Raw genomic sequence first — 12,876 nt, 5'->3', positions numbered from 1 at the left:
ACGGAGAAGATTGAGCGTAAGATGACGAATATTTTACAAATGTAACGTCTTTAAAAAAGAACATCTGAAGGTCATGTGTAGGTCACTGTCTGAACAACTTCTTATGTATCCTGCCTACTGTCCTGCTGGAGATTAAATCTTGTTTACCATAACCACGCCCACTCTGCTGGGATTGGTCAAACATCGAGGTTTGTCACCGTGCGTCATCCAGGAAGTATCTACCTCAAAGGGACTCGTTGTATAAACAAAGCGGGGTATAATTACAGCTGGCGGGGGGAGGAGTGAAGCCATTATTACGTCATAATTGACTAGGCTCTCGTAACCTCTTGTTCGCCAAGATTTCAGACCAACTTTATAAAGTAATAAGTTCAAAACGTGGGTATGATAAGGGACTTACTGCGTCTTGGAGAGGAAGACTCAGGAGAGTTGTGTTTTCACATTATGTACATGTATTTCTATCATACTATATCGATATTTGCAATACATCGAAATACAATAAAGTATCTTAATTCATATAATATCGCTAGATTCTCGCCAGTACACACCCCTTAAATGTTAAACACTAATTTCACTTTTGGCAAATTATATGTGGGATTTATTTTTTTTCTAACATTATCGAGTTTTAAGTTTTTCTGAATTTGCATGATATAGGGCGGGGTTTACTTGACTGACAAGTGAGATCAGCGGAGCTTTAACTAACTAACTTTCATTGCCTCTTGACCAGAGCATTGCTAAACCGGAGGACTGCATTTCCAAGATGGCAGCGAAGCATCTTCGTAGATATTTTTATACATTTTATACATATTTTATATTCTGAAGAATGGAGAGAGTTAGTTCTGTGAATCACTGATTCTGATATGATTTAATCCTTATAAATAATAGGTTGAAGGTCTTTTTTTTCAGATTAATATTTAGCTCAAGGAAAATGAAACCCCAGGGAAGAACAAGAAATCTGCCTTGTTTTTTGGTGTTTTCTAGCATCAAAGATTGTTGTGGTAGGAGTTTGAAGGGCTTTTGTTTGTTGTAACAACAGCTCACTGGCCTATTACTTTCTATTAGCATTGCCAAGCATGTCATTGCTCTGCTGATGTCTGCACATCTAAACTCTGACGAGCATGTTGGCCTCCATCGAGTGAGACATATCTTTATAGCCTCAAACAAATTCACTGCCACTGACGCACTCTAAGGTGTCATGCACAAGGCAGTGTCGGTAAATGAGTCAGCGTAAATTAAATCAAATTCACGTAAAACCCGCAGCTTCACTCACGCTGTGAGTGATTTAGTTCATTCTAGCATTTAATGTAACATGAGTCACGTTTTTCTTCCCCGTCTCAGTGTCGGTGACATCGCGTCCAGCTGTAACATAAACCAGCTATCCCAGAATATTGAAAGCTTCATCGAGACCAACCCGTTGTCCCTGATAATCTAGGTCTCGCACCTGAAGAGCAGAGGGGAAGTAGACGACGACTATTATTAACTAAGCTAATCATAGAACAATAAACAAGTCACCGAATGAGGCGTCATTGAGGTTGCATCCTGAAGGGTTCATGCTAGGTCATCAGGCTAACTAGGAAGAGGACGATCGTAGATTTAAAATGTATCAGTTTGAATTGAAAATACCTTAAAATACTTATTTTTCTTCTTAAATTATTATGTGTCACGGAAAAAGATTTGTAGATTAGGCCGGATTATAAATTGACTTCCGATGTCAGGATGGACCTTCTTTAAAGAAATGTAACATTTTCCAGAGTTTTTTCTCTCTCTAAAAAAAATCCACAACCTTGCCTCTAGATTAGGAGAAAATAAGTATATTAGGGGTAGAAAGTAACATTATGACACCAATTAAATGTTAAAAATGTCCTGTTTCTCGTGTCAAAATGTTCTTATCTAAAAGGTTGGGTAGGCAACCTTCATAGTGATGTGAAAAAGCTGTATTTTAATTCAAATTTTAAACCCTCTATCTTGAGAATGCTTCTGAAACCATAAAGTGGGGTAGCACTGCTATTGTTAGCTCATGAGAGGGGGGTCGCGCAGTTGAGCTCATTTGATATATTGAAATAAAATTGAATTATTTTAAATGGGCTGTTTAACATGATTGGACAGTACTGTACGCCCACAGGTGACTTGTGTTTTTGCTGTGGATTTAAAATGTCGACTTTGTTTTTGGTTGATATTCTGTTTTTAGTTGATTATTTAAGTATTGTTGATTATTTATTTTTATTTATTTATTTTATTGTCTTTTTTAAGGTCCTTTCAACTGTCACCTTCATGTTTTGCATCGTGGGTCTGAGAGGACCACAATTTCATCTATGTTGTATGTCTTAATACATGTATATTTGACAATAAAAGAACTTGAACAGTGTAAAGAAAACTATCCTTAACTACCTCTAACATATGTGTACGTGTCTGAGAACAAGAAAGAGTAACTCACCCTCCTCTCTTTACCAAAGAGAAGTAAATTTCTTTCCAAGGCCAGACAAAGCTGTGGAAAATGTATCACATAAGTAACCAGAAAGAAAATAAGGAAATTAGAAACATTGCATTGTTACCATCTCCAAGTTTCCCAGCCTGCTCTGCTGCCCCCCCTTGAAGGATTTTAGTCAGAACATTATCCCCTTCTGCAGGTGCCTGCGGTGCCGCAGCACTTCCGATGCCAGCCGGTTTGCTACCTATTCCAACTGGTGCAGCTTTGGAGCCTGTAAGCAAAGACACACACAAAGCGTAAAAAATGTGCAAGGGAGTATTAATATCAAAGCTTAGACTTGCCAATGCCTGTTAAAGGTGGTGTAGCCGTTTTGGTAGCCTGTGGAGCTGTTGGTACTCCTAGTGGAGGTTTTATTCCTGCTGGAGCTGTTGTAGGGGCAGGGTCCATTCTTGTCTGGATTCAAACAACATCTTTAGATATACAGTATGTGGGTTTTCTTTTTAACTAGATTGGGTAGATTTACTTACTGCTGTGGTAGTTTGCTGCACAGCTGCAGAAGCTGGCCCCTGTTGTTGCCCCTGTGCTGTGGCCTGGTTGGTTTTAGGCTGCTGTTGTGGTTGACCTGTACCTCTAGCAGCTGCAGTGGGTTGAATGTTCTGATTGGTTGGATTGTGCTGCAAAGGCTGTTGTTGCTGTGATTGTTGTGCACTTTGCTGGTGCGGCTGCTGTTGAGTCTGCGGTGCACCATCAAGAAGTTCGGAGCTGGGATGTCTCCCGGATTGACTCTGACCACTCAGTCGTTGCTGCTGCGTGGGATGGCCCTGAGGCTGGTGCTGTGGCTTCGGGCCGACCACTGAAGGATCCTGCCTTTTGGATGTTGCACGATCTCCGTGTTGTCTCTGGCCTCTTCCTCCAGTACCATGATGATGACCAGAGCTTGGTTCACGGGAAAAGTCTCCTGAGTTTCGAGGGCTCCCTTGAGCAGAGCGGGTATCTGGTCCACCTCTTCTTGATGCCGATGAAGTAGTCCTGCTGTCGGTACGCCCAGTAGAGTCTTTAGGGTGTGCCCTTGAGCGTGAAGCCCTGGGCTCCTCTGAGGAGTGGCGGGAAGAGCCATGTCTTGTAGAGTTGCCTCCATGTTGACGGTGGTCCCTCGCTGATGGGTGACGCTGTTGATTGTACTCCTCCCCGGGACCATATTCTTCAGGAGGTTCATCATAGTCATGGTAGGTGTGCTTACTCCTCCTACCAGAGGTCGAATGCCCTCCGTTGCCATGATGTCTCGAGCGATCAGAACGAGCCTCTCTGGGTTTCTCAAACCAATCAGTCTCTTCTTGGCCCAAATGATAAGCTTTTGAGAAGCGAAAAAAAATCATTTAAACATTGAGTATTTTGGTAAACCTGTTTAGGAGACGCATGCAAGAGATAGCCATGCAAAGTTGGTTGATTTTTGTTCAGTTTTTATCTAGTTTCCTTGGTCATGCAGAGGTGAATGGATCACAGAAAAAAATAGTCTTTCAAAGGAAAAAAATCAAAAGCATGCAAAACAAAACAATAAAAGGCATAGTTGGTTTGTGTAAAGACAGGATGGATATAAAAAAAAGAAGAAAAAAAGATCAAATGATTCTTCTCCACAATTGGCATGCAGTCCTATATGTGCACCACATGTGGGGTGAACTCAAAATCAAGCAAAGTACAAATCATTTAGCACCAGTTACCTTCACTGTCAGACACAGCGCAGTGCATGTCATCTACGAGGTAGGGATCATCTGGTTTATACACATGACTCCTGGGCTGATCCTTCTTGTGGTGATCTTGCACATCTGGCAAAGAATGACTCGAACCATACTGGTTACGTACATCTTGGTTTTCTGGAACACCAGTACCTCTTCCCATACCTACAGTCTTCCCAACAGGACTCAGAGGACTTTCCTCCTCCGAATTCTGGTTGCGCATTGACGGTCTTCCGCGGCTATTTCTATGAGATCGTTCCATTGCATCCCTTTCGTACGACTTACTTCTGTGACCACCAGCATCCCTCGAAGACATCTTGTCCATTCCGTAACCAGTTGAACGCGACCTGCCAGAACTGTACATCCTGTCATCTTCTTCGAGGGTCTCACGACTGGTGCCATAATATTTCTGCTGATCATAAGCACCTTTCTTCATCCCATACGTGACTTCCTCCTGAGTCTTCTTAGACCTGGACACAACTGTGCAACTACCCCCAGTGGGGGTGGTCATTGTGTAGGAGGCAAGGTCTGCCTCAACATCACGTGCTTCCTCAATTGGTGAAAACTTTGAAATTTTCTGTTCCATTCCCTGCTTTCGATGCTTGCTACGTTTAGAGGAAACCACAGCCGGTGCCAGATTCTTTGGTGTAAGTTTGTGACCACCAGAGCTGCCCCGAGATGAATGCTTATAATCGTCATAGTAATAGGAAGACCCGCCACTTCCTGTGTTGCTATTACGGCTATCTCCTGAGTTCTGGTAACCTGCTGTGTTTGTAGGTCTTCCATAAGCATCCACATGTTCTTCTTCAGGTCTTCCATAGGGAGTCCCCCTTGCCGCTCCATTCTCATTGCGATATCGACCCCCAACAGGATGACCAAGTGAATCCGTGGACTGATTTGCATTTTCTTTTGTCAACTCACTGATATCATCAATCATAACATAATTCCTTGGAATATTCTGCTCCAAGTTGGATGTGTAAAGTTCTTCTGTGGCATAAACTGCTGAGGGGCTTTCTACTGAGTGAATCAAGCCAGGCTCATGGGGACGGTACTGTCCATATGAATTACTGTAGACGGGCCCAAAGGTTGTTTCTTGAGCTGATGTAGCCACAGAAACAGCTGGGTTGCTTATTATTTCATAGTTGGTTGGAAGTTTTTGTTCAAGATCTGCTAATGTGGTTTGCCTTGGTCTTTGGTGTACAGTAAGAATGTCTGCTGGGGGTGGGTATGGGAGACCCGTTTGATATGCATTATGGGTTGGATATGGGAGATTTGGAGCTGGCATAGGCTGTCCAGGTGGGTGAAATCCCTGGTGGCTCTGTTGCTGCAAGCCAATATCTGGCTGGTATGGTGACTGACTATATCCACGAGCTGAATAGTTCGCTTGATTTAAGTAGCCAGGACCTGGTGGTGGGTGGGGCTGGAATGTACCTGGCTGAGGTGCCGAGGATGAGGGGTAATGAGGAGGTTGGAATCCAATCTGTTGGTATCCAGAACTAGGCTGCTGTGATGGGGGTTGATTCTGAGTGTAAGGATAGGGCATGTATGATGACGTTGAGGGATACTGGGAAGTTGCACTAAGATCATTAGCAAACTGACTCAAGGGCGCAGTGCTTGGACGAGTAAGAAGACCATTTGCATCAAACGTTGGTGTTCCGCCTGTCAACCTTAAATTGTTCAATTCACTATCTGACATGTAATCACGAGGATCACCCATACAACGCAGGTAAGCCAATTCTCTTCTCTCTCTATCTTTCACCATAGTCTCTTTGCGTTGGGTAATTCCAAGTTCCAAATAGCGCAATTTTGCATCAATTTCTTTCTCTTCTTCCTCAAGTTCAGCTTGCTGTTTTCGTAACTTTGATGACTCTTGTTCGACTGCTTTAAGTTCACTCAGAAGGCCGGCTTTAGTGACTCCCTGGGCAGGCCTAGGTAAGACTCGTGGGGGCATCCCTGGTGAATTACCCATTTGTGCTGGAGTAACAATAGGCATCGGTATCTCTTCCGGTGGGGGGCTGGGTAGAGTCCTCTTTATTTTTCTCATCAAAGCATTCTGCTGCTGCTGCTGCAGAGCAGCCAGCTGCAAAGACAATCAAACATAGACATCAGTAAACGCTGAGAAAAAACACAAAAAATGTAACATTTCACACATCCCGTTCGAAAACCTTTACTTTTAATTGAAATATAGCACACACATGCTCTCACTCTGAAACTCTATATGAACATGAATTGAGAAAGATATGTGGCAGTTAAGATGTGTTTAAAGATTCAGAAAATCTAGAAACTGAATTTCATAGTTTTCAATTAAAATATCTCTTCAGGTTTTAATTGTGTCAGTAGGAATCTTACACCAAGTTAAATAATTCATACCTGGCTGTTGGACATGGCTGGCTGATGGTATGGCGAAAACTTGGTCTTGGCCGGATCCTCTGACGTGGGGCTAAGGGGTTTTGGATCTGACATGGACCGTTGTACACTTTTTATAGGTCTTGGTAAAGTCTGACGTTGTGGTGACTCAGCTGTAAAGGCTTTCTGTTGTGGAGTAACGTGGGCTTTGTTTAGCTTTTCTTGGGAGGCAAACGATGTCTCCAACATTCGATGTGGAGACAGAGGAGACACAGGGGAGTACAAAACCTGAGGAGATTTGGGAGGATGACGAGAGGAAGCCTCATTTTGTTGATGCTGATAGCCGATATCCAATGGGTCCGGCTTTCTTCGCTCAAATTTTGCTACTCCTTGAAGTCGAGGGGAAGTTGGATCTGCTGTGTTGGCACCAACAATATGCAGACTGGTTGAGTAAGGACTAATAGTTGTAGGAACACTGAGTTGAGGGGCAACTACTCCCTGAGACTGACACTCTGGTTCTGTCTGGCAGGCCAAACTCTCTCCTTTGTGTGTTCTTTCAGGGGCTGCTATGTAATGCAAAAGGTCAACTTTTGAGCTCTCTGCCATTGTTACATGAATTGCGGGTGAAACTCTGCCTAGTTGTTCGTAATCTGTCTGACAAGAAGAATCGTTTGTGGTTTGTATAGCTATACTGGAAGACGACACTTTGGACAGCGTTTCCAATTTATTTTCATTGCTGGAATCAGCATGCTTAGATACCCGCGACCGTCTTCGCCTTACAGGCTGCTGCTCCCATTCTGCTTGGTCTTCCTCATCAGTCTGAACACTGCAGTCTGCGATGCGTCTTGTTCTCCTTCGCCTGTTCATAAATCTGTCCTCTCCATCTTCATCATCAGTTTGAACACAACTGTCTGCGATCCTTTTTCCAGAGTCATCCTCTGAGCCATCTCTCAGTCGTGGCATTGAATTTTGTTTCTTCATTATCTTGGAATCAGTCTGTTTTTCGCTACTTCTCAATGACATTTCGGAGGCAGAGCTATGAATTGGTCTAGAGGCCATTACCGCTTGAAGTACCTGTCCATCCTGCCAGATTTGAACACTTTGTCCTTCTTGTTGAATAACTCTTCCACTCTGGTCGCATATAATAAAGCCTTGAGGTCCAGTCCCTCCCACAACCACTCCTTGTATTGAGCCTTGAGCTGATGTGGCTGCTGCCGCGGCGGATGCCACAGCAGCCTCAGCAGCAGCAGCTGCAGCCGCCGCCTCAACTGCTGCCGTCTTTTGTCTCTTCTGCTCCTCTAACTGCTGCTGAAGTTGATGCTGCAAAGATTGAATTTGCTCTAGCTGCATCCTCTGTTGAGCTAGTTGCTCTCTCTGCATGATAAGTTGCGTCTCCCTCTCGGCCTGCTGTTGTTGAATTACTTGTTGTTTGATAGTCTGCAATTCTTGGATCTCCCGCTGAACTAGTAGTTGCTCTTTTTCTCTGTGTCGTTGAAGTTCCACGCGATCCCTTTCAAGTTCTTCTTGAAGGCGCAACTGCCTTAATTTTTCCAGCTCAACCCTCTCTCGCTCTAATTGTAACACATGTTCTTGTTGTTGGCTTAACTTTTCATCTTCTTTTCCTTTTGGCACTTCATTGGGAGGGGAATGTTTAACCACTGGAGTTATGGAGCCACTATTGGGTGTGATTGTGCCATCAGGTAAAACTACTGGTTGAGTTTGACTAATTGTTTGGACGTTAGTTTGGTTTTGAGTCAAAGACAAAGGTTCAGTTTGAGTAGGTTGCTGCTGTGATTGCATTGGACCTTGATGTATTTGAATGCTGGCTGGCTGCCCTATTGCTTGGGAGATTGACATAGAGTTAAAGTTTGATTGACTTTGGTTCATTTGTACATTTGTGGTTGTTTGCATTCCTGATGGGATTGTGTTGTGGGGCACACTTTGTGTTTGTGGATCTATTACAGCCAATTGCATGGAAACCGATGACATAGGTTTGCCTAAGTACACAGGAGTTTCTTGAATAGGAGTGCTCACAGGGGGCACGCTTCCTGTTACAGCAGCAAGATACTGATTTGGAGCAGCATTTGAATATGTTTCTTGCGTGCTGACAGGCATTCTTGGGTTGACTTGAGGTAGCCTGGTTAGGCTAGCTAATGGAACTGCAGTGACACCTGTAGGATAAGGTCGGTAAATTCCTCTTGGCATTGGACGTATAACAGGAGCAGGCTGTGTTGTAATTGGCAAAGTAGATGCTATAGGAGTATTAATTGTTGAATAGATCATCCCATCCACTCCCCTCATTGCCGCAGGATACATAGCACGTATACTTGCCTGTCTTGCATTTATCAAATTTGTTAGTGATATCCCATTTGAAGTTGGTCTTCCATCGGGACCATACAATAAATTTGCCCTGATTGAGGCCAGACTTTGTTGCAGATTAAACCTACCAAATGGTGCACCTCTTCCTGCTCCATAGGGTGCAAATTCAGGGTTGCTTCCATATCTGTTTCCGAGATTATCCACAGTGTTCAGAGCTGAGCACATACGGCTAATCTCCCGAGCAGTAGTTGCACTATACTGAGCGAGATTGGAATCCTGTCCAGCTTGTGATCCAAAACCATATTCAGAATTGATGTTCGACATGGAGCCATAGCGACGCATAGGAAATGAAGAAGCTGGAGCCTCTTCTTGTTGGCGCAAGTCTGTGTTGGATCCATATTGTGCTCCCATTCCGAGGTAACCGCCATCGTAAACAGGATTCATGCTGCTAAGATCCACTGCCAAACCTCCCTGGATATTACACGGATAGCTGCCTGTATCTGTTATGGTAGGTAAATTTGTTTCAGACATTGATGGCTGTAATCTTCCAGGGGAACCAGTGGCAGTTTGGCCTAGTTTATTTCTCTCGATCAATCCATGTGAAACCTGATGCGACTGTTGTTGTTGATTGACATTGTATTGTGAAGGGTGTGAATGATTTTGTGCTTCAGGTGTTTGATTAGTTGAATTTTTTTCTGATGACTCTTTTGTTGAATTTTGTGAGAATGAACCAGAACAGGAACTGGCAAAAGGCAATTTGTAGACAACATCACAACAAGCTGTTTGGTTTTCAGATTTTAAAGGTCCAGTAAGGTCCAGAACCTGAGGGGGTGGTGGAGGCTCCTCTATCTTTATCAACTGTGTTACTGTGCACGGCTGCGATGTATTACTCTGGTCAAGTTGAACCATCATTACATGAGGTTTACCAGTGGATAAGTTTACAACTGTTGGCTTATTTTGCAGCTCCAAAGCTACTCCATATATTTCACGGGATGAATTTGGAACGGAAGCACCAGCCACCGAATGGGATACTAGAGATGGGTTTCTGATAATGGCAGTTGTAGTGACTACAGTCTGGGAGCTGCCTGTTTGGCTCACTGAAATGTCCTTCTTTGTCACCATTGGTTGCACCTGATTAGCTAAATTATAACGAGCGAAAGTTGAATGTTGATGGTGCTGCTGTAACTGCTGCTCAAGAAGCTGCTGCTGTTGAAGCAGCTTCTGCTGTTGTAGTTGAAGTTGCTGTTGCTGAATTCCTAGGTTTTCAAGACAGGCATCAATTTTTGGAATTGAAGGGTCTGATATTTGTGGTCTACTCTGGGATAGGCACACTGCTGATCCCATTCCCTGTCCCAAATCCACACGGTTTTGCAACGGATCTCCATAAACAACTGGCTGTTTGGTTTGGGATATAAACATAGAGCTGGCTACAGTGACACTCACCGTTGTTGGTGTGGAAACTGACACATGTGGCTGCTCTTGTGCATTCAGATTCATAATCTGTGGTTGCACTGCCGTGTGCCGACTGGATGGTTGCTCTGTTCCTAATGAGTACCTTCTTGTGTCAGTAGCCAATGATGTTAAATCCATTCCTTGGTCTGTCATTATAATTGGAGCTGACCGCAATGGAGCCCTAAGATCGACCACATTTGTTGATTGGCCCACCTCCCTGTACATGCTTGCTATGTTTGATCCATGGTTGCTTGCATTGGTGACGGTGCTAATGCCAACATTTACCTTTTCAACATTGTAAGCTATCTGTGATGATTGTGAATGTTGAGATGAATGCATTTGGTATGCATTAGGAGAACTTGTCAAAGGAGCTTGGGAGCTGTATAAGACTTTGCAGTTTATCTGTGTAGGAGATGACAAAGGAGAAGTGGAAGAATTTACGGTTATAGGCTTGGGAGAACTTGTTTTTTCGGAGCTGAGAGTTATGACCATCACAGGCGATTCTTGTGAAGATTGCTGGCGTGCTAGACGAGGTGAAACTGCTCTTTGGGATCCTTGAGTACCATGAGAAGATGCTGTTTGACTAGGCAAAGATGGCAACTGCCTCCCACCAGTACTCCCTGGCTGCCCAGCTGGTTTATGAGTTGGGCTTGTTGCAGGAGAGGTTGTGGGAGAGACTGGAGGACTGGGGCCTTTGAAAAGAGAAAACACCTTTGAGGTCAAAGAGGCTCCAGAATCAGGGGATGCCTGGGGCATGCGCTGAGCTGTTTTATTACTTCCTGAACCTATACTGCTTGTACCTCGTGACGTTGTAGACTGATTGACTTGGGCTTTTGTTGCTGCGACTCCAACAACACCTTCAATTTTGGCACTTTGTGTCATCATCCTGTTTTGTGTTTCTTTTGAGAGGTGTTGAGCAGCGTTGATGCCAGAAATTCTGGGATCACCTCCGGTAGCAAAGGACATCGGGGCTGTAACTTGAGTAGGACTTGAGCCAGGTGTCAAGACAGTTTCGGCTTCGAGGTGTTGTCTATTGTCCGGCTGACCTTTTTGAGAATTGGCAATATGCCCTTGCCTTTGCATAAGCTGAGCCTTTTTCATCATCTCTTCATAGACCTCTTCTGCACTCTTAAGCGTTTTATCTGAGTGTGGCATTGTTGTGGTCCTTTCTGTTGGTGAGTAGAGTGAGGTGAAAGTTGGTAAGTTGTATTCATTTCCAGATTTGTAAAGTTTTCCACCTAATACTTCAAAACCCTCTGCTTCAGAGTCCATTGAAGGTGAGTATTCAGAGCACGATGATCTGTGAAGCTCCTCCATTTCTGCGGCCTGTCTCAGTTCCTCAGTAGGTGATGCATCCTCAATTGGAGAAAGATTGCTTGGAGGTGTCTTGGACCTTTCTCTTCGCCGTTGTGCCCGTAATTCTTCTTTATCTCTCTTTGTCTTTCGCGCAGTACTGCGAATCCTTTGCTGCTCCAGATCTCTCATTTGCTCTTGTTCCCTGAGTAACTCTTCCTCCTCTCTGAGTTCATCCTCTTCAGATGAGTCTTCTATTGTAGGAAGAAGGGGCCCATGGGACCGATGACGAGCTTTCCTTTGTTGCTTTGCTTCCTCTAGTCTTGCCCTTCTACTGGGGCTGCTGTCACTGTCATCCTCCATCGAGGATACCGATGTTGGGGATGTCCCTGAGGTGTAACTGGGAGTAGTGGCAGGTAAGGTTGAGGAATATTCCCCTTTGGACCTCTCCTCTGGAGAACCGGTCAGACTCTCCATCTCTAGCTCTGGCTCTCTAAGATCGTGTTCAGTGTTGAGCTCCATGTCTCTGTTATAGCTATTAGTATTATTCAGCTCAATAGTCTTAAAGCGCCTGAGTCCTCCAGCCATGACAACGTCCTCTTCCTCCTTATAAGCACTTACTGTTTCTTTGCTTTCATCTTCAAAACTGTTAGAATGATGAGAAAGTCGCCGCCTCTCCTTGTTCAAGTCTCCGCTTTTATGAACCTTTTTGGTTTTCTGACTTTCATATTCATCTAACTCCTCCTCGTCTGCACTCATTTCCATAATTTGCCTCCTCATGAACTCCTCATCCGTTGCATCCTTATGCATCTTCTTTTGCCTAACAGGCAAGGGTGAGAGGCCACTTTCACTGCTATCCTCCACGTAATCATGACGAAGCTTACAGCTGAGCTCATCCTCTGAATCATCACGTCCTAAGTCATCATCTGGACGGTAATCCCGTTCCTTACCGACAGTGAGTGAATGTGGCCTATCTTTCTGATCCAATCCTACCTTGGACTCCAATAGAGGCTTCATCGAGTTCTCAAGCTTGTTAATTTCTGAAGGGATGGGAACCCCTCTCTCACTAAGTTTGACTCCTTCTTCTTGGACATGACCAGTTATCTCCCCTAGAGAGCTAGATATCCCGTCTGAGGAGTATCCAGTGTCGCTTAGGCTTTGTGTGCTTGATTTGATGTATTCCTGGAGGAAGATCGGAAATGAAAAATTAATATCAAAGATATTGTGAATGTAATAGTTACATTGTTAACTGCTTATACAGTATGTCAACTTCATGAAGATCAGTAAAGGACATTATTATAGAGTGGG

At 44.0% G+C, this 12,876-nt stretch overlaps 1 protein-coding gene across 1 annotated transcript in view; it reads right to left on the bottom strand.

The window, feature by feature from the left end:
• Positions 1–12,876, bottom strand: part of bsnb (bassoon (presynaptic cytomatrix protein) b) — a 60,662-nt gene that overhangs the window by 2,228 nt on the left and 45,558 nt on the right. The window contains exons 5-10 of the mRNA XM_087800541.1: positions 6,529–12,750; positions 4,144–6,238; positions 2,953–3,776; positions 2,767–2,878; positions 2,550–2,696; positions 2,432–2,482 (exon numbers count right to left, since the gene is read on the bottom strand). Coding sequence (XP_087656667.1) covers positions 2,442–2,482; positions 2,550–2,696; positions 2,767–2,878; positions 2,953–3,776; positions 4,144–6,238; positions 6,529–12,750 — 9,441 coding nt within the window. The 3' untranslated portion in view covers positions 2,432–2,441. The remainder of the gene's footprint in view (positions 1–2,431; positions 2,483–2,549; positions 2,697–2,766; positions 2,879–2,952; positions 3,777–4,143; positions 6,239–6,528; positions 12,751–12,876) is intronic.

Source organism: Callionymus lyra, chromosome 10 (assembly GCF_982586985.1).
Source record: "Callionymus lyra chromosome 10, fCalLyr1.hap1.1, whole genome shotgun sequence".
Classification (NCBI taxonomy): domain Eukaryota; kingdom Metazoa; phylum Chordata; class Actinopteri; order Syngnathiformes; family Callionymidae; genus Callionymus; species Callionymus lyra.
The sequence above is the reverse complement of the archived record's forward strand: the minus strand, read 5'-3'. Positions and strand labels throughout refer to the sequence as shown.